The sequence below is a fragment of the Esox lucius genome, chromosome 12, assembly GCF_011004845.1.
Source record: "Esox lucius isolate fEsoLuc1 chromosome 12, fEsoLuc1.pri, whole genome shotgun sequence".
Classification (NCBI taxonomy): Eukaryota; Metazoa; Chordata; class Actinopteri; order Esociformes; family Esocidae; genus Esox; species Esox lucius.
Genome location: NC_047580.1, coordinates 34998435 through 35021182, shown reverse-complemented (window position 1 = coordinate 35021182; position 22748 = coordinate 34998435). Strand labels below are relative to the sequence as shown.

At 42.3% G+C, this 22748-nt stretch overlaps 1 protein-coding gene across 1 annotated transcript; it reads right to left on the bottom strand.

The window, feature by feature from the left end:
* Nucleotides 1-2426: 2426 nt before the first annotated feature.
* On the bottom strand, nucleotides 2427-17758 carry sypa (synaptophysin a). Its single transcript, XM_020052023.3, has 7 exons — nucleotides 17637-17758; nucleotides 15379-15444; nucleotides 7574-7698; nucleotides 6424-6622; nucleotides 5787-5978; nucleotides 5096-5403; nucleotides 2427-4889 (listed from the first exon to the last, which is right to left on the bottom strand). The coding sequence occupies exons 1-6, from the start codon at nucleotides 17652-17654 to the stop codon at nucleotides 5134-5136; spliced, it is 870 nt and encodes a 289-aa protein (XP_019907582.2). The 5' UTR covers nucleotides 17655-17758; the 3' UTR covers nucleotides 2427-4889; nucleotides 5096-5133.
* Nucleotides 17759-22748: the final 4990 nt, after the last annotated feature.

Below are 22748 nucleotides of genomic sequence, written 5' to 3'. Positions count from 1 at the left end.
TAATTTCCACTTCCTCTTTGAATGTCTTGGAGGCAGGTCTTTGATTGAGCTGAAGTGGAGAGTCTCTACGAATTCAAGTTTCTCTGTGGTCCAAACAAGTGAAATCTGCAGTGAAAACTGCCCAGAAACAACTGTACTTCCTGAGGAGATTAAGAAGTGGCCAATTATCATCCGATCTCTAAGCTTCCTTTTATGTCTAAGATTTTAGAGAAGGTAGTTCTCGTAGTTACAATAGATTTTTTTTGATCTGCATGGTATCCTTGAGGTGTTCCAGTCTGGCCTTAAAGCATTTCATAGCACAGAGTCTGCACTTTTTTGTGATCTTATAATCTCAACAGACTGGCGATTCTGCAATCCTGATGCTTTTAGATCTCACAGCAGCATTTGACTCTGTCGACTGTAGTGTTCTTATTTCTCGTCTTGAGCACAGCGTGGGGATTGAAGGTGCTGCACTAGAATGGTTTAGATCATATCTATCAGAGAGAGTGTTTAAAGTTCTATTTCACCCTCAGCACCACTGATATGTGGGGTTCCTCTGGGTTCTAGTTTGGGGCCGATTCTCTTCTCCCTTTCTTTGCTTCCCCTTGGATCCATCTTAAAGAAATGTAACATCAGTTTCCATTTTTATGCAGACAATTCACAGATCTACTTGGCGATTAAAAGGGTGATAATTCCCTAAAAAGACGGTTAGACTGTTTTTATGACATTAAAGCCTGGATGGCTTTAAACGTTTTACATTTGAATGAAAGTAAAACCGAGGTCATGATACTTACACCCGGTAGTTCTCTTGGCGCCTCCCAATTGGCCCTGGGTCCCCTGACACCTTAGGTCAAGTCTATGGTAACTAACCTTGGTGTTAAGATGGACAGTGATTTTCAACTAGAGAAACAGATACATTCTGTGGTAAAAGCTTGTTTCTTTCAACTCGGGCTGCTCACCAAGCTGAAGCCATTTTAATCTTTCACAGATTTTGAGAGGGTTATACATGCTTTTATCACGACTTGCCTGGATTACTGCAATGCTTTATATATAGGTGTTAGCCAGGCCTCCCTCTCTAGATTACAACTGTTCCAAAATGCTGATGCTCGACTCTTTACCGAAACTCGTAAACGAGATCACATTACACCTGTTCTTGCTTCCCTTCATTGGCTGCCAGTTTGTTTTAGAATACATAAGCCCCAGCTTATATCGCAGAATTACTGAAGCCGTACGCTCCTCTGAGATCATTAAGGTCTACTGACCAGCTACTCCTTGTTGTCCCTCCAACTTAAAAATAGGGGAGATGGAGCATTCTCAGTCCTGGCCCCAAGGCTGTGGAATGAATGGCCTCTGCAGGTCAGATTGGCCCCAAGGCTGTGGAATGAATTGTCTCTGCAGGTCAGATTGGCCCCAAGGCTGTGGAATGAATGGCCCCTGCAGGTCAGATTGGCCCCAAGGCTGTGGAATGAATGGCCTCTGCAGGTCAGATTTGCCCCCAGCTTCCAGATTTTTAAATCACCACTTAAAACTTACTTTTATTCATTGGCCTTTAAACCTGCTTGAGAGTCGTATTCTGCATTTTCATTTTCCAGTTTGTAAACTTGTTTTTAATGCTTGTTTTGTTACTCGTGTGTTTATAATCTGTCCTAAAGCATGTTAATGTCCAGCACTTTAGTCAACTTGGTTGTTTTAAATGTGCTTTACAAATAAAGTTGGATTGGAAGTTGGATTGGATTGACGAATCAACCCTGGGCCCCCATTCCTTCCAAAGGGCCACTGGGAGGCTGCCTCAGAGGTGAGCGTCTTTGACTACATCCAGGTCTCACCTGCAGTTATATTCACGTTGATGAAATGGCCTCCTGGGCCACAAACCTTTCCCAGTTCTTTTGTTACAGTGCGTTTTCACTTTGTCATTATGGGGTGTTGTGTGTAGATTGATGGTAAAAAGACAGGAACCTGAGTAGACAAGACATGAGGAGGGGAGAGTGTGGTGGGAGTCCTTCAGAGCCTTGAGCAGTCTTAGCCAGAAGTCGTCTTTTCAGGAAATCTCGGCTGCTGTCATGGTTACTGCAACTGTTATGACCATTTTTTTTTTTTACAGGGAAACGTCATCTCTGAGGATGACTGAGGATTGTGTTTGTTAGGACATGTAAGCACCTAAACCTTCTGGTAAACTGTTTCTTTGAAAGTTTCAGAGCTTTTGGGCAAAACAAACTATTGATCCGATACAAGATTGCAGCCTACATTGTCGGAACCCAGAGCAGATAGAGATCATCTGACTGATGCACTAGTTCCTCAGAAATGTTGTAAAGGATGGCGGCCACGGCTTTGCTTGTTTCTGTCAGACCTTTTGTCAAGACCACCACAGAATGAATCCCAACCTATTGGTCATAGAAACAAATAGTCTGGAATACTGAGGACACTGTGGAAGTAAGAGAGAAAAAACATTGCCCATGATGTTGTCATCTTTATTGAAATTTCCCCACATGGATCCGATAGGAGAAAGACAGGTCACATGATAATTTTGGTCAACCTGTTTTCTCCATAGCCTTTATGTAACTAGTGTCTTCCACAACAACATCATCATCATCATCATCAATGCTAAATATATATCATATACAAGAATTACACCACAACCCCAAGGCAATAAGAGTACCACAAGACATATCAAACACCATCAACAACAGAGTATCTGAAGAGCATATTTATAAAAGAGAAACGCAAAAGACATTGGGCTGAGCAGAGAGAGACAGGGAAAGACAGAGAGGAAGAGAGAGAGCAAAGGAAGAAAGGTGTGCTTCGCAATATTCAGTTTCTACATCATAGAAAAGCTTTTCAGACAAAAACTAAATTTCTTAGTTACTAATGTTTCTGGCATTGCGTCACGTTCCCGTCGGGGCATGCTGGAGGCTTAAGAACATCGAAACATGCAGCCTGCTGTGTGGTGGCCCGTCAACTTCCTCTCCCTAAAAGTTTATCAGTTCATCATTACTGAGAATCAACCCAGAGTCCCAGAGCAGGGTAGGACATTCAGTTGTTACATTTTGTCAATTCAGGAAGGAAGTTGAAAATCCATTCCAAGTCTTGAAATACATTTTTTATATTTTCTTGAATTGATAAATGAGTTGACTCCTGACCCTGCATCTTGGGATGCTGTAAACCAACCAAAATGTGTTTTCAAGGACTGGACACAGACCAGAAGTGAGAAAAAAAGAGACATATACATATCATACCGGTCAAAGGTTTGGACACGCCTACTCATTCAAGGGTTTCCTTTAGTTTCACTATTCACCACAAAGTAGAATCAGAACTATTAAATAACACATACGGGAATCATGTACCAACCAAAAAAGTGATCCACAGATCAAAACTATATTTCATATTGTAGATTCTTCCACAACCATTGATTTAATGACAACCTAACACACACCTGGCACTCTCAAAACACTCTTGAAGGATTTGGTGTGTCCAAACCTCTGACTGGTACTGCATGTTTACGAGAGCTTTAACTGCAAAATTTAAAATATTGCACTGTAATAGGATGAGGTTGAATGGTTCCCTGGCTCGGGAATCTTTCATTTTCTGTCCTAACTATGTGTCAGACACATATTTTACAGGACAGATAGTAAGTAATAGACTAAGAATGGGAGTTAGAGAGAGAGAGGGAGTTTGGAACACTGTATCACCAGGAAATGGAGAAGACCACAGCGGTAAACACACACACACACACCATCTCAGCACACTCGGATCACCTCTGGGTCCCACTGTTACAAAAACACCAAACGAGGACAATCATGGCCACCAGTTTGCATAAAACACTGACAGTACCAACAGTAAGGAGTGTGATGGGCCTTGAACAGCACTACAGGAAGTATTCAACATTACCGTGCTCTTCTGTCACTGAGGTTCTCCTGCGAGGCCTGTACTGCACTTTACACGTTCAGCTCAATGTTCTATACATTTGACAGAGGAATGAAAAAGGCCAATCATTCAGTGAATTCCTCTGTAGACTCTTTGATTTCTCTCACACACACCGTGAGCTGTAGCCTGGTCCTAGAATAGTTTGTGCTGTCATGTTAAAGGAACAGGCAGGGAGTGGTATGATGGCATAAACAGACTGACACTCAGGCTAGAATAAACTGTATAGTTGGACGTTTGTTGAGTCCATCTCTTCAACCTCCTCTTTCTTCTCTAAAGCTCTGTGATGTCACTGATATATTGGCCTCTGCATGACTCGAACACTGGAAGTGGTTTTCAGAAAACTGAACTGAAGCCTGAAAACCACATCTTCCAGTCCCTATGAGCCCTGCTGCGGTGCCTGCCACATCAGATTAGTGGTGTAGAAATGAAAAGAGGAACTGAAGCGAACAAACAGGCAGATTAATGAAACAAAATCAATTATACAATTACAAAGAATTTGGTACCAAAATTAAGTGCAAATTGTCGCACAGAGGAGCAATTGGTGTTTGGCAGAATTATTGATACGATAATTTATTTACTAAACTGAAAAAAACAAACATTAGAATATTGCCATACATAACATTACGAAATTCGTCTATATATTTGTTCATAGTGATTATCTATACAACACAGACAAATACATTCTCTCAAATATTTTTATATGACTATTATGAACATTGTAATAAATTTTTTCATTGTTGCTAGCATTATTTTGTTTTTTATAATAATAATTTTTTTAAATATAATATGTTCCATAGTTTTGTATTGTGTTCAAGTTCTTCACATTACTCTATATTTCCTAACATCTAGACCCCTCCCCTTCCTGTTTCCCCCACCCACCCCTGTTTAGTCAGCACACAGACAGATGCACAAACAGACACACAGGAAAAGGTGTGGCATTGTGGGTACTGGAGCACCCCCCCCCCCACCTGCCACCCACACCGCTGCCTCTGGGGAGAGAAACAGATGATAGAAGCTGTGACATTACCGGAGGAGTTTGGAGAAGACAAAAATATATAATAATATTAAACAATGCATCAGCGTAATTGTACAATATCATGACACCGGTAATGCGTTGTCACTGTCAAAAACATTTAAATAAAAACAACAACCATAATAACAACAACAATAATGGAAGTAACCTTATGTGACTCACCAGCTGACCCCCCCCCCTCCTTCCTGGTTCCTCCCACCTCACATCTGATTGGCGAAGGAGGTGGGGGCCTGTCCGTAGTCTCCGCCCTCCTGGTTGTAACCCTGTTGTTGGGTGTATTCTGGCTGGTAGCCTCCCTGGGAGCCGGCATACGGGTCCTGCTCGTACCCCCCCTGCTGGCCATAGGAGTCTGGGGCGGGCTGCTTCTCTTGGGGAGGGGGGGCGCGCATGAAGGGGGCGATGATGCCGGTCTCCTTGAAGACAAACCACAGATTCCCTCCCCACAGCACCAGGTTCATGAAGCCAAAACACTAGAGGAGAAAAAGAGACCGGGTTTAATTTGAATCAATTGTTTCATTTAACAGGCCTTCTGATCCAGACCTAGAGAGAGTGAACAAAGAGCTGAGAGAGTGAACAAAGAGCTGAGAGAGTGAACAAAGAGCTGAGAGAGTGAACAAAGAGCTGAGAGAGTGAACAAAGAGCTGAGAGAGTGAACAAAGAGCTGAGAGAGTGAACTAACGACCGCAGAGGATACATTTAACGGTTGATATTTTTTTAAGGAGTATTCAGCGATATGAACGCAGGCGAAGAGATGAAACAGCCAAACAGGGTACATTCTCCCAGCTGTTTCGTTTCCCCAGTCACTAAGTTACTGAGTCTGTCATTGATCCTAGCTGTTAACACCAGCACTCACAACAGAGGTGTTCAGTCCAGACATAACGGGGTCATGGACCTCGCGGCAGTGGTTCCCCTCCTCGTCGCAGGCTGAGATCAGGTCCACCACCTTCTCTGGGTCCGTGGACGCTTTGACATCCGAGAGGCCCTTGGCCCACGCTGCTGAGCTCACCAGCCACATGAAGGTGAACACGCACGTAACGCCAAAGTCCTGAGGTGAAGGGCGAAACAGGAAAACGGCGTTGACATACAGGTACAACAAATGTGTCAGGAAAAGGGGGAGGGAGAAGCAAAGGTCCACATCTACATTGTATAAATGAGGTATGGATTTAGTACAATTACACACACACACACATATGCCGAACTCTCAGCCTGTACACACACACACACACACCTACGCCCACATCTCATCCTGTACACACACACACACGCACACACCTACGCCCACCTCTCACCCTGTACACACACACACACACCTACGCCCACCTCTCACCCTGTACACACACACACACCTACGCCCACCTCTCCCCCTGTACACACACACACACCTACGCCCACCTCTCACCCTGTACACACACACACACACCTACGCCCACCTCTCACCCTGTACACACACACACACACACCTACGCCCACCTCTCACCCTGTACACTCACAATGAGAGGCCCCTTGTTGTTTTCGCGGTATTTCTCCAAGGCGAAGATGTAGACGCTGAGTGCAGCCATGGAGTACAGGAAGGCAAACACCCCAATGGTCACGAAGAACTCTGCAGAGGAAGAGTAGTCGCCAACCAGGAAGAGACGCTCGGGGGGTCCTCCTTTACAAGTCGGAGCATCGAAGTATACTTGGTGAAGCCTGGTGACAAAAGACCAATCAGTCAATGAATCAATCTGTCGTTCACTCAATCAAACAACTCAACAAACAAACTCAAACCAATCGCTGATTTGCTGAAAGTTGTGGTACATCAAACCAAATACTATGATTATTCAACTCTGGTCCTTGAGGGCTGAAACTCTTCTGGTTTCCTCTTCTGGTGATAACGGGACTGGTTCTGATCTGGGGCACCAGGTGAGTGTAATCAACTAACTGCTAAAAGTTCTGTGCAAAAGGTTAAGCCAAAATTTGTTTTTTTACGGTTCTAGTCAGGTTGGTAACCAGTTTATAACAATAGTGAGACACCTAGTGGAGATGTGGTGTTACTAATTCCTTTTCTTCATTGATTTCCCTGGACCAGTGTGATGTATGTTGGGAGAAACCTGCTCACAAGATGTGTGTTAACTTCCTTACTGATACCAACAGAATGCTTCAGTTCAGTTGTTTAAACCCTGGCTGCAAACACAGCCTGTCACACAAAAACTAAACCAGCCTGTCACATAGCAACAAAACCAGCCTGTCACATAGAAACGAAACCAGCCTGTCACATAACAACAAACGCAGCTTGTCACATAGAAACAAAACCAGCCTGTTACATATACAATAAACCCTGGCTGTCACATAGCACAACTACTTCCTGTAACATTGCAACAAACACAGCATGGGACATAGCAACAAACCCAGTCTGTCATATAACAAAAAAGACAAGGTTCATCCCAAACTTTCAAAATGTTCACTTTCAAGTTGACTTGATTTGTCCTAACCCACGTCCACCCAAACAAAAATCAATGAAATATAACTCAGATGACAATTCACATGCTGCTGAAGCACAGTCACAATGAAGTATATTAATGTGTGTATGATGCACTTGTGACCAGAATTCAAATAAGACTGATGTCTGTCAGCCTAAAACCCAAAGAAACCCTGACTGACCTGAAGGGGTATTCAAACTCCACTTCTATGCTGAGATCACTCTCTGTCCTGTTTTTACACTCCACACTCATCTTAAACATCCCAGAGTAACTCCCACATGTTGAGAACGCAAAGATGGCAAAGATCTGCAGGACAGACAGAAAAAGAAACAAAGACAGTTAAGAATAAGACCATTTCACACTGTTACTTTGTGGGACATCTCTATGAAGGTAAATCACTGAAATAATTATTTGCATTTGTAGAGTAGATTTGTAGCTGAAACCCAAATTGTAACTGATTATTTGTAAACATAAAAAAATCTGTATTTGCAGTCTCAGATGTGTTGATGATGTGTTCTGAACATGTACAAGAACTCTATTTCTATATGTCCTATACAGGAAGTGCTGTAATCTATTTCTATATGTCCTATACAGGAAGTGCGGTACTCCCCAGAAATGCAAAATTTCCTGGCTAATTCCAGTAGATTTAATAAATCCATCACATTCACCCACTAGGAGATTAGGTTAATGTAGTATGTAACCCAGTAGGCCAGACCAGATGTGTGTGTTTGTTATTGTAACGGCGATGCATGAGGAAAATCTAGACGCTATTACATTTTCCAAGAGATGGTATGCCATCTGTCGTGTTCTGCTGGTGTGTGTGGGTGGGGGTGTGTGTTGGGGGGGTCATGCTCAGCCTTCACGACTCCAGCTGGACTAGCCAGCAAGCATAATAATTACTGCCCATTTATTCCACACAGCGATGAACACTGGTTCCCACCCATTTAGCTAAGCCTAGTTTCACCTTCTGTTTTTGTAATCTATTTCTGTTACGTTTTTTGTGTAAACTGTAAAATAAGAGGTTTTTTCATCTGCCGTTTTTTTTTTATCTATTTCTGTTATGTTTTAAATAAACTAAAATAAGAGGCTTGTTTCTTGGCCAAACCTAATCAAAATTACACATTTGTGTCGTTACCCTGTAATCAGTTGATGGACAAGGCTTGATGGAAATGTATGCTAAAGTGTTAGAATTTCAATATTGATCAGGGGAACTTAACCAATGTGTTGACTGCTGTCCAATCAAAATCAAATCACATTTGATCAGAGTTGATTTGAGTCCTCGTCCAAACCAGAGAATATCAATGGCATTTTACATGTAGACTCTCATTGACTGGTCCAATGTGTCATGACTCTCTGCAGCCACTAGATGTCCCTGTTGTTCTTGTCATTACCCTGTAATGGTTGCCCACTGGTGTTCTCTTGGTCAGTGGTCCGCAGAGTTGGGGAGTAACTGATTACAAAAAAACAGTAACTGTAATCAGTTACATTACCAACAAAAATATTGTAATCGGATTACAGATACTTCTGAAAAAATTTATGATTACTTTTGGATTACTTCAATTTTAAAATAATAGGTGCTTGAAATAAATATGACACCTTGCATGTTTGAGTTTATTATTTAATGTTTTAAAAAACTGCGCGACTCAGTTGTGTGTGATCATCATGTGCGCAAAAGTGGTTTGGCATAACCAAATTAGTGACTGATGAAGCGCTAGTTTAATTTCCACCGGTTTTGGTTGGTTGGATGAGTATATCTACGGTAATAATAGCCAAGCCATATCAAATGTTATTTAGTTATCTACTCAATGCATCTTTCTCAGAACAATGATAAGCAATAGGCCTACCTGGTGTTATATCTTTTTCAAATTTCAAGGTTTATTTACCAAATGCACCGAACAACACAGCCAGGACGAGTTGCACCGAAGAACTTAGACAGGAATTGTTTAATATATCAGACAGCTATTTGTTAGATAGCTGTAACTTGGCGCTGCCTTCAAGATAAAACATATGGAATTTACCACGACATTTGAGGAGAAAAGGGGTGTTAGGAAGCACTCTGTCAAAGGATGATTATTTGCATTTGACGTGGCCACATCAATTCCGTCCATACAGGTAGACAATGTGATTCTGCTTACTTTGCATCTCTGAAAATGTTGTTCATTATATCTTAATTTTTTATCTTAATTACTTTTTTCGAGTAATTGCCATTTATTTTTCAACAGTGTTTTGAAACAATTAAAATCATGAATACAACACAAATAACAGAATAGGCCAATACATCATTAGGTTTTGGGTTATGTTCAGATAAAAAGTCAGATTCTGGAAGATCGAGGTTTATTGGATTCATTGGAATGACTGAATATCTGACAGATCTTAAGCATGTAATGTAGAGATGTAGCCCAATCATATTGAAGTAAAAAGCAATGGTTTACAAACCTATTTCCAAAAGCACTGTACACAACCCATAAGGTAAAATGCTAATTCCGTTTTTGGCCAGCTATATAAACTCTAACATTGATTGATCCTGGTAAAGGTGTTCAATTGGTTATAGGTTATTCCTATTTTTTTCCCCCCAATGCCTCTTTATACGAAAGTAATCTAAAAGTAATTCAAAGTAATCCAATTACGTTACTGAGTTTGAGTAATGCAAAAGTTACATTACTGATTACAAATGTGGACAGGTAACTAGTAACTGTAACATCCAGGATGTTTCTGCTTCTTCATTCAGACTGGTTTTAAATAAGAGTATGTGAAATCTTCCACAAGCATATGTCAAACAGGTAGCAGGTAATTATGAAAGTTAGAACTACTCTTTTACCCAAAAGAGATTTCATCCTCTTGCCCACTTGTGGCTTGCCCACTTCAGGTTGGTGGAGATTTCGTGCCTCAAGTGGAGGAGTTTAAGTATCTAGGGGTCTTGTTCACGAGTGAGGGAAGGATGGAACGGGAGATTGACAGACGGATCGGTGCAGCTTCTGCAGTAATGCGGTCAATGTATCGGTCTGTTGTGGTGAAGAAAGAGCTGAGCCGCAAGGCGAAGCTCTCGATTTACCAGTCAATCTATGTTCCTTCTCTCACCTATGGTCATGAGCTTTGGGTCATGACCGAAAGGACAAGATCCCGGATACAGGCGGCCGAAATGAGCTTTCTCCGCAGCGTGGCTGGGCGATCCCTTAGAGATAGGGTGAGAAGCTCGGTCACCCGGGAGGAGCTCAGAGAGCCGCTGCTCCTCCACATCGAGAGGGGTCAGCTGAGGTGGCTTGGGCATCTGTTCCGGATGGCTCCTGAACGCCTTTCTGGGAAGGTGTTCCGGGCCCGTCCCACCGGGAGGAGACCCCGGGGAAGACCTAGGGCATGCTGGAGGGACTATGTCTCCCGGCTGGCCTGGGAACGCCTCGGTGTCCCCCCGGAAGAGCTGGGGAGAGGGATGTCTGGGCATCTCTGCTTAGACTGCTGCCCCCACGACCCGGCCCCGGATAAGCGGAAGAAGATGATGATGATGATGATGATGAGATTTCATCCTGATTTGTCCATAGTAACCTTCCCAATCTGACCCCAGGATGTGAACACCCTCTCCAACGCTGTGGGGGTCTCCCACACACACAAAAACAACACATTTCTGTACATATATTGATTGCACACATTTAGCCCGTCTAGTATTTTATATTTAATTTTGTATGTAACAAGGCGGAGGAGAGAGGATGAACGAGCCAATGAGAAGCTGGTTGTGATGAGGTGGCCGTGAGGGTGTGTCACTGGGTTAACACCCCCACTGTGTCGATCAGGGCCATGGGATTTTTAGTGACCACAGAAAGGACACTCATTTATCGAATGATTTGATATAGGACGGCATGACTCCTTCACTTCCCTGTGGTAGTGGGGTTTCATCTTTAGACCAGATGGAATAGTGCCTCCTGCTGGCCCCTTCAAGCATCTGTTTTCCCATCCAGGGACCCACTGGGACTGACCTTAACTAGCCGCCCCCCTGCAGTGGGATACAGGGTGCTGGGCTCTAAGGCTTATTTAATACCTACACACCAAAACAAAATGCAACACTCCATAATTTACCTTTTGATTCGTATAAGAGACTCACGGCCCCTTCCTGTAGGAGCACAGGGCCCGCAATACAAACAGGGCCCGCAATACAAACAGGGCCCGCAATACAAACAGGGACCGCAATACAAACAGGGCCCGCAATACAAACAGGGCCCGCAATACAAACAGGGCCCTTTTAATACATTGGAAAACCTGTAAGATCTGCAGCCCAGGGCCATACACACTTGTAGCCCAGGGCCATAAAGACCTGTAGCCCAAGGCCATAAAGACCTTTAGTCCAGGGCCATAAAGACCTGTAGCCCAGGGCCATAAAGACCTGTAGCCCAAGGCCATAAAGACCTTTAGTCCAGGGCAATAAAGACCTATAGCCCAAGGCCATAAAGACTTGTAGCCCAGGGCCATAAAGACCTTTAGCCCAGGGTCATAAAGACCAGTTGACCAGGAACTTGTAGCCCAGGGCCATAAAGACCTTTAGCCCAGGGTCATAAAGACCAGTTGACCAGGAACTTGTAGCCCAGGGCCATAAAGACCTTTAGCCCAGGGTCATAAAGACCAGTTGACCAGGAACTTGTAGCCCAGGGCCATAAAGACCTTTAGCCCAGGGTCATAAAGACCAGTTGACCAGGAACTTGTAGCCCAGGCCCATAAAGACCTGTAGCCCAGGGTCATAAAAACCAGTTGACCAGGAACTTGTAGCCCAGGCCTATAAAGACCTGTAGCCCAGGGTCATAAAGACCAGTTGACCAGGAACTTGTAGCCCAGGCCCATAAAGACCTGTAGCCCAGGGTCATAAAGACCAGTTGGCCAGGAACTTGTAGCCCAGGCCCATAAAGACCTGTAGCCCAGGGTCATAAAGACCAGTTGACCAGGAAGTTGACCAGGAACTTGTAGCCCAGGCCCATAAAGACCTGTAGCCCAGGGTCATAAAGACCGGTAGACCAGGGACTTGTAGGCAAATGGTGGTCACACCAGATACTGACAGGTTTTCGGATCCCCCCAATACAGTGAAACTGTATTTTATAGTGGCCTTTTATTGTGGACAGCCTAAGGCTCACCTGTGCAATAATCATGCTGTCTAATCAGCATCTTGATATGCCACACCTGTGAGGTGGATGGATTATCTCGGCAAAGGAGAAGTGCACACTGACACAGATTTAGACAGATTTGTGAACAATATTGGAGATAAATAGGCCTTTTGTGTACATAGAGAAAGTCAGAATTTTGAGTTCAGCTCATGATAAATGGGGGCAAAACCAAAAGTGACACCAATGACACCATACAAAGCCTGTATATCCCATATTAGTGTATCAGTGGTGAGAGGCGGCCAACATTATACTGTAAATAACACCACTGATGTTCAACATTAGCAGCTGCAATACAAACCAGGGCTTCCCTAAATACAGATATTCATCAATAAATTAAAGATGCGAATACGTGAGAATGCCGGTCATTGCCAGACTCTCAGAACTACAGTGTATAACAGAACCAGTACACAGTGTATACAACCTTAAAGAAAATATATCGCCAATGAAAAGGCTGAAATCAAAGCTGTAAACAACCTATCTTCAGCTTTAACAAGTGTTAGAGTGTCTTCAGCTTTAACAAGTGTTAGAGTGTCTTCAGCTTTAACAAGTCTTAGAGTGTCTTCAGCTTTAACAAGTCTTAGAGTGTCTTCAGCTATAACAAGTGTTAGAGTGTCTTCAGCTTTAACAAGTCTTAGAGTGTCTTCAGCTTTAACAAGTGTTAGAGTGTCTTCAGCTTTAACAAGTGTTAGAGTGTCTTCATCTTTAACAAGTGTTAGAGTGTCTTCAGGTTTAACAAGTGTTAGAGTGTCTTCAGCTTTAACAAGTGTTAGTGTCTTCAGGTTTAACAAGTGTTAGAGTGTCTTCAGGTTTAACAAGTGTTAGAGTGTCTTCAGGTTTAACAAGTGTTAGAGTGTCTTCAGCTTTAACAAGTGTTAGTGTCTTCAGGTTTAACAAGTGTTAGAGTATCTTCAGCTTTAACAAGTGTTAGTGTCTTCAGGTTTAACAAGTGTTAGAGTGTCTTCAGCTTTAACAAGTGTTAGTGTCTTCAGCTTTAACTAGTGTTAAAGTGTCTTCAGGTTTAACAAGTGTTAGAGTGTCTTCAGCTTTAACAAGTGTTAGTGTCTTCAGGTTTAACAAGTGTTAGTGTCTTCAGGTTTAACAAGTGTTAGAGTGTCTTCAGGTTTAACAAGTGTTAGTGTGTCTTCAGGTTTAACAAGTGTTAGAGTGTCTTCAGGTTTAACAAGTGTTAGTGTGTCTTCAGGTTTAACAAGTCTTAGAGTGAAAATGTCAGGAAATCTCTTGTACACAGCCACATTTAAGTGTCCACAGATTGTCTTTAGGATTAAGGTCTGGGCTCTGATTGGGCCATTTCAGGACACTAATCTTCCTTTTTGCAACCCATTTCTTTGTTGTTTTGGTTATGGACGTTGGATTATTTTCATGTTGGAAGTGCAAATTATTCTATAACTTCAGCTTTCTGGCAGAGTGCAGCATGGTTAGCACTAAAATATCTTGATACTTGGCGCTATGCATTGTCCCCTCTGTCTTGACCAGAGCCTCTGTCCCCAGTACGAATCAGTTCCATATCATGATGCTACCACCACCATGTTTGACAGTAGATGTATTTCTGATGGGCTTTGCACCAAACATGAAATTAGTAGTTCTAACTTGTTCTCATCAGATCATAACATTTTCCAGCATGGTTTTGGTAGACTAAGTCTTCTAGCAAAATGTATATAGGCTTATATGTTCTTTTTTATGAGCATTAGCCACCATCTTGGCATCCCATCTCACAGCTCAGATATGTGGAGAATGAGTACAATGGCTGCAATATGCAGGGAGTGTGCAGTTTCTGTCAGAAATTCCTGCTGCTCCTTTGGAGTTGATGTTGGCATCTTGGTAGCCTCCTTGATGAACTTTCCGCTTGCCTTGTCATCACTTTCAGATGGTCGCCCTGACCTTTGACATGTCCTGGAGGTACCCTCTTGCCTCGACCTATGTGTTCCGTGATGCAGTTACTGCCTTTTAAGTTATTTTATATCCTAAAATAATTGCTTGCACCTTTCCACAGTAGGATCTGCAAAAAGCTTTTGTTAGCTACTTGTGGACCACAGCTCTCTCTGCAGTATGCAAACAGGGCCACTTCAAGGACATCCCACAAAAACAGCTCATTTTATTTAGGGTTAATCAGAATCACTTCAATTGATGCCAGGTAGTGGATTTGGTATGTGATTGGTAAAATCTAAACAGAGTTACAACTCCCAATCTACAGGGTGTGATGAACCAAGGTGTTGACACATTTTTATTATTTTTCAACCTAAATATTATTGGTTATCAGACCTTTTTAAAACCAAAATGTACTACATATACAAAAAATAATGTATTTAGCATTTTCAATGAGGCTGAGTAGACTTGTTATCCAGTGTATGTTGACCTATGAAAAACTCAAGGACTTTAGACTTCTAACAGACTACAGAAGGGGAGAGGAAAGGAGTGGTACAAGACAGAGGAGGCATTGAGAGAAACCGAGAAAGACAGAAAGAGAGAGACATACAGAACGGAAGTCAGAGAGAGGATGAGCAAGTGTAAAAAAAGAGAGCGAGAATGGGAAAGGGGGAGAGAGGGAGAAACAGAAATGGGAAAACAGAGAGAGAGGGAGACAGATAGAGCATAGCAAGTGGGAAATACAGAGGGAGAGACAGAAAGAGAGAGGGAGACAGAGGGAAAGAGAGATACAGAGAGAGAGAGAGAGAGAGAGAGAGAGAGAGAGAGAGAGAGAGAGGGAAAAAAAGAAAGAAAGAAAGAAAGGGAGAAAGAAAGTGTGAGAGAGATAGAGGGAGACAGAAAGAGAGGAAGAAAGAGAGGGAGGGAAAGTGATGAAGATGGATGGAGAGATATGACTTACCCATTCCAGAGCTTTGATGAAGCCCAGCGGAACCTTTAGAACTCTGAACTGTCCTCCCGCGACCAACTGGAACCAGAAGAACTATTATTCAAAATCACATCGGAAGAGCAACGCACTGCTGATGCAGTATACTGAGTAATGAAGCACAACACACGCAGTGGATGTTTGAAAGAACTGGAACTCATTTACATGTTATTAACATACTCCAGCCCAGTTTAGATGTACAGGTACATGAATCACGCATCCTTTTGTCCTGATCACTTTCCTGTAGGAGCACAGGGCCCGCAATACAAACAGGGCCCTTTTAATACATTGGAAAACCTGTAATATCTGTAGCCCAGGGCCATAAAGACCTGCAGCCCAGGGCCATAAAGACCTGCAGCCCAGGAACCAGTAACCAAGTGGCTGTAGAGACCTGTAGCCCAGGGGCATAAAGACATGTAGCCCAGGGATTCATAATTCAGTTTATTTACCTTTATGGTTGAGACAATTTAACAAACCACAGGAAATATATTTTTATTTACCATGATTAATTTTTGCCCCAGATTAAATCATTTGATGTTACAATACCTGCACCATCATAGTAATTTCACTGTTCTTGGGTATGTTTACCCAAATCACTATCTATGGGAGGGACCTGTGATTAACAGGTACACATACTGATATGGAAGCAATTTAACAGACGCGTCATCCAGAGGAATTTCCATTAATGATTACATAATCATTTTTCGTACCCAAATCCATCGGAATCGAACCCATCAACCTGGTGTTGCAAGCGCCACGCTCTATCAACTGATCTCCAGGGGACGGGCTACCTAACAGTTCTATCTATCAGAGAGGGATGACCACTCTATCGCGTTTTCATGCATTATTCATTTCCGCTTAGATTTGCGCAGACTGATTTCGCTTAGATTTGCGTTGTGTGATTGTCAATAGAAGTAGGCCTGTTTCTCTCAATCATTTGACAATATTTCTATAGGAAACATGCAGACAGGAGACTCGGGCTGCAGTATGAATGACATGGCATCTTAAACGCAGTCAATAACCTATAGGCCTAGAAAACATGACGACTTCAGATTTGTTTTGCGTCGGTGGATTGAATACGGCTACAACCTCCAAATTAATATTAGCTTGCAATAGGTGTGGGTATCGTTACATTTCAGGACAGCATAAACAGGTCGAGATATCTGAGTAGCACAGACCAGAGGTACGAACGCACGGCGTAATGGCCTGCCAGTTACGCCGACCGGTAGCCCGACCCGCTAAAAGGTGCGGTTTTGCTTGGACACGACACCATTACGCTCTATGGGTATAGCGCGAGATACTCCACCGGCATTATCATCCGAAGCCGTATCATAAACCGTATCCGAAAACGCATCATGGCTATGGATGGTTTCTCACTATATAGGATAAATCGTTCGTATTTGTTATTACAGAATCAGACTAGGAAAACATTTAGAGCTAATATGACGACAGGACGGACACCATTTCATGTACAATTACCCCTTTAGGACAGTGGTCATGAATTCAAATAGAAAATAGTTATATTCGCCCGAACAATATCGAGAGGAATAGCCCAGCTATATTTTTGATTTAAAGCACCTATATTGAGATTGAAAATAATTGCTATTATAAGGCCTATCTTTTAACAGAGATGCGGATGATAGAAAGCCTAGCCAATAGGGGGGGGGGTAAAAGTGAGCTGCCATTTTACAATGCAATCTTAAGAATTACAGTTGCACATATTCCATGCTTGGATAGGTTTAAAAGGACGTAGTATAATGCCTGAAACACTGAAGATTTTTTTAAATACATTTCACACTCATGTATGAGCCAACACATATCCAGAAGATGGATTGGCTAAATACATTTTTTCTATCCTTTCTAATACACATCTTTGCGGTTTATTTATATTATTAGGCTATATATTCATATCACCAGTCACATACCACGAATCTGTGAGGGCCTATTTGAAATCATATTAAATAAAAATGGAAAAAACCTTCATAGACTATTTTAATAAGTATAATCACATACATATTTGAACTGACAGATGAACGCATTGTCACAATTTTTTATCCTTCAGTATTCATTGATGTGCGTCTGTATTTCAGTCAACAAACTAGGATGCATCATTTCAGAACTAACACCACAGATTACCACACAGAAAGGTCCATAACCAGTCGGTGCGTAGTCAGTTCATTATGTCACAGTTATAAATTGAGTCATACAAAATATCTAGATGTTCAGAGCCCTACCTGATTCACAATATCCATCTTGGTCGCCTTCCTCGTTGATCTGAGATGTGGCGAAACGCGGGAGGGAATTCGTCACAACGGAAACAGAACACGGTGGGGGGACGGATAACACTGGAACAGCGCAACTGCGTCAGTGTGGAGTATATTGCGTGTGATACGTAAAAGACGAACAAGCACCGAACACCAATGTCAGACTGGACCATCGAATTAAAGACATGTATTAAGGCAAGGCTCGAACCCAAGTGTTTTGTGCAGTGCCACAAGATAGCGTTCATTGTGTTAAGATAACATGGCATTGGCAAGGTTTAATGTCCATTAATAGAAAAATTCATTTTGGGATGGTTAAGCATTTCCAGGTAAAGATGTAAAGACAGCCAAACAGTTCTGAGACACCAGGCTATAGCCTTACCACATAGCTTTACCACATCTCCACCTCTATCTCAACACCTCTCTCTCTCTCTCTCTCTCTCTCTCTCTCTCTCTCTCTCTCTCTCTCTCTCTCTCTCTCTATGGAGAGAACTATGGAGGTGCTCAATTGAAAATGTGCTTGAGACCCAGCCATCATCTGGACCTACTGATATCTGGATGTTTACACTACAAAATAATTTAGCATCATGAGACTTCTTCAATATGTCTGGAACCATGTAGCTGTATGAGGAAGAGGGGAGAGTCAGGGCTACAGCTTGAGCCACCCTCTTTTCAACATTTAAATCAATCAACAGACAAGACCACTGGAATGGTATTTAACCCACAGCGCCATCCTACTGGCCTCAGAAATAAAATGTCTACTGTGAGAAGATGATATGGTGCTTCTGTGTCCAACAGGGAGGGGCTACAGCAACACCTAGATCTCCTGTGTCCAACAGGGAGGGGCTACAGCAACACCTAGATCTCCTGTCTCCAACAGGGAGGGGCTACAGCAACACCTAGATCTCCTGTCTCCAACCAGGGAGGGGCTACAGCAACACCTAGATCTCCACCAATTCTGTTAAACCTAGATCCTGACAGTGAATTTCAGGGAAATAAAATAATTGTGTAGTAAGTGGAAATGATGCCTGGGCTACAAACATACATTTCACTTAGACCCTGTAGCCTTACAGAAAACAGAGAAGCAACAATAAGGACCAAAATATACAAACTGGGACAAGCACCCATTTAAGGCGTGTAGAATACCACAAAAGTATTCTCAGAGTAAAGCGCAAAACCCCAAATAATGCAGCACTGTGAATTTATCCACCAATTATCTACATTCAGATATGAGCTGTCAAACGGTCTACCCACCTAAAGGCGAGTGATCCTTAAACCTTCCATAACAAAGCCTTCATCTACAAAGAGATGAACCTGGAGAAGAGCCAGCTTCAGCCAGCTGGTCTTTTGCCTTTGTTCACAAACACAAACAGAGAGCCCCAGGATAGCAACTCAGACACAACCAAATCATGGTTGATCTATTCTTTTGAAAGGACAGAAATACGACAGAAATACTGTGTGCCTCACCTTGGGATTAGAACCAACACCTTTCGTTTACTCGCACAATGCCTTCGACCACTGAAGCAGGCTGTCACTCAGTTTCCCTTTACATTGGAATGACATCGGTGCCCATTGTCTGCGAAGGCTGACCTTGAAAGTACAGGTGTTAGAATTGTTGCATCTTCAGGAACAGCGCGGTATCTTAGTACAACTGTTAGGACGACTGCTACTTCCAGAGTGTATTAGTTCAGCTGTTCTCCACCAAGTCATTTATGATCTTACAGTGATACCTAGCTAGTAGTTGCATTATTTCCGACCTGTTATTCAGACAATGAAATGTTCCATAATGAGACTATGATGTTAAATAATAAGAATAATAAGAATTATACAAAAAAATTATAAAGCGCTTTTCAAAGACCCAAAGACGCTTTACAATACATACATAACAAACAACTACAGATAGTACAAACGCTAGCTAAAAGAACAAAAACTAAATCAGGGGAGGGGTCAAACAACATTGGGCTGGGGCTGGGGATAGGCCGGTTTGAATAGATGAGACTTGGAGTGGTGGAGGAAGATGGCAACAGATTTAAAGTCACTGAGTGAGTCCAGTATGACACTGATTTGACTGTCTGTTTTATGTGTAGTTGGAAGCTGAGTGAGGAGTCCAGTATGACACTGATTTGACTGTCTGTTTTATGTGTAGTTGGAAGCTGAGTGAGGAGTCCAGTATGACACTGATTTGACTGTCTGTTTTATGTGTTGTTGGAAGCTGAGTGAGGAGTCCAGTATGACACTGATTTGATTGTCTGTTTTATGTGTTGTTGGAAGCTGAGTGAGGAGTCCAGTATGACACTGATTTGACTGTCTGTTTTATGTGTAGCTGGAAGCTGAGTGAGGAGTCCAGTATGACACTGAGGTTTAGTGCATGAGGGGATGGAGATACAACAGAGTCATCAACAGTGAGGGTTTGGTTAGTGTGGATTTTGTACCAAGTAGTAAAAGTTCAGTTTCATAATGGCTCCATGATGCTCCAGAATGAAACAATGTTCTGACGTTCCATAATGATGCTATGATGTCCTAATGTTCCATAACGACTATGATGTTCTGACGTTCCAAAATGAAACTACGATGTTCTGACGTTCCATAATGATGCTATGAGGTTTTAATGTTCCATAAAGACTCCAAGATGTTCTGACGTTCTATAAAACTATGACATTCTGACGTTTCCAAATGAGAGTTTGATGTTCTGACGTTCCATAATGATGCTATGATGTTCAGTGTTGATGGTCAACCCTAAAGCCAGTCCGTTTTCATATGAAGGTAATAAACCAAATGAGTACGATTTATATTAAGCTACAGTATAGGATGTATTATTGCAGGCCTAATAAAGACGTTTAACTTGAGGAAATTGAAAATAAGAAACTTTCATATGTTCTTTTATAATGACATTTGATGTAATCACCATTTTAATGCATCCATATTTTTTTTCATTAATTTGTTTGATCGATCCATCCATCTAATTTTGGCCAGGTTTTGAAGCCACCTTTGGGCAATAGGTCAACCAATTCTTGATTCATTAATTACCTGTGGCCAGTAGATGGTGCTGACACAGCTTGAAAACATTTAAGAAAAACAATTTAAAAAGAATGCTTGGTTCTCTTCAGTTCTCTTCTCAGGTCACGAAGAAACAATTGTGATCCCTCCCTTTCCCACTGGAAGTCCCAATCAGTTGATGTAAACCTTCAATGGAGGCAAAGTCTGTGATATTATTCACTATACTCTGTGGCGTTTGTTCAGGAAGAGTTTCATGTCCATATCCCGCCACTAGAGGGCAGCAGAGCTGAGCTGTCCGGAGCCAATGACAGTACAACTGACATCAAAGGATCCTTTATTATATTCTGTGTGTCATTATTCAACAAGAGCTAAAATAAGGGCTGATGTGAAATAATATATAAGAAAATATCTGGACATTTCACCTAAATTACAATCAGAGGCAGGCTCTACAATTCTTTTGAAACAATTTCTTTATTGACATAACATTATAATGCATTAGATTAGAATAACACAGAATCATAGAAATTAGGAAAATCAATGATGTTTTGACGACAAATGACGATGTTTAAAAAAAAAACTTCTGTTATAGTCTATGAGCTAATAAGACATGCAATTGAGTAAATGCCATAATCAAATGAGCACTTTGTATATTAGCACTTTGTATTTCCAGCATGTTATACTGCTTATAAGCCCAGCAAGAGCAGGATACAAATAATCAATGTGAAAAAAAGAGAATGAAATGAGATTAATGTAATTAAAAAAAGAAATCAATCACAGGTCATTTAGGCTGTGTCCATAATGGTGTCCAGTTCTGTAAGTGTTACACTACATCCAAGCAGAGCCCTAATGGGGTTTGGGGAACAGGCTGCCTTTAGGTTCACAAGCCTGGGAATAAAACAAACAAAATAATTAAACATGTGATACAATGTGACCTGTCCTCCTTCGGGAAGGAACGTGGACATGATATCTAATACGACGAGGAACATAACAGGCCTTTTCCAATTCAGGGATATTGATTCAAATTCATTAATGGAAAAATCCGTAGTAAAATGAATTCATGAATTATTCAACAACATTTATAATTCATTTCATCATTCTCATCCTGAATGATTTTGGACCAGGAGAAAATGTAATCTATTCTTAATTTTACTTTAAATAGCCAATCAATCAAACTTCAGTTAACCTCTGAAAACCCTCAAAGCAGAAAATAAGGTGGATTTGAGTTTATTTAGTGACATGAGGAAAAGTAAATGTATTAATTGTTTAATTATATATATTTTTTACTGAATTTCAAACTGAATTGAACACAACCCTGATAGCAGAAACATCACGCTGGCAGGACGTAACAACACTTAACAGCTCTGTTTTACAGTATTTCACATTTTTGCTTTACTCAGAAATGTCAGAAAATACATTACAAAAAAAATCTAAAGCTGAAAATGAAAACATTGCTATGTACAGTTTATCAAAGAAGATAAGGTCCATGTACAACATGATGCGCAATAAAAAGGTGTCCAGAATTAGAAACGAACACAATTTGATGCAAATGTGTTCCTGGGCCATGACTCAGCTAGATGAGTCACCCAGCAGATTGAGTCTGAGTCACAGCAACAGAACAACTCCACTATCTCTCCCCCCAGACTCTCCTCTCTCCCCCCCGACACTCCACTCTCCCCCCAGACTCTCCTCTCTCCCCCCCGACACTCCACTCTCCCCCCAGACTCTCCTCTCTCCCTCCCGACACTCCTCTCTCCCCCAGACTCTCCTCTCTCTCCCCAGACTCTCCTCTCCCCCCCCTGACACTCCTCTCTCCCCCAGACTCTCCTCTCCCCCCCCGACACTCCTCTCTCCCCCAGACTCTCCTCTCCCCCCCGACACTCCTCTCTCCCCCTGACTCTCCTTTCTCTCCCCGACTCTCCTCTCTCCCCCGACTCTCCTCTCTCTCCCCGACTCTCCTCTCTCCCCCCCGACTCTCCTCTCTCTCCCCCGACTCTCCTCTCTCTCCCCCGACTCTCCTCTCTCCTCAACTCTCCTCACTCCCCCCGACTCTCCTCTCTCCCCCCGACTCTCCTCTCCCTCCCCCCCGAA

Excerpts from the sequence above, each read along its gene's own strand:
- sypa (XM_020052023.3), bottom strand. Across the intron at positions 6,623-7,573 it reads GAGTTTGAATACCCCTTCAG|GCTTCACCAAGTATACTTCG; the intron begins GTCAGTCAGGGT and ends TTTTGTCACCAG. Across the intron at positions 5,404-5,786 it reads CTGGACTGAACACCTCTGTT|TGTTTTGGCTTCATGAACCT; the intron begins GTGAGTGCTGGT and ends TTTCTCCTCTAG.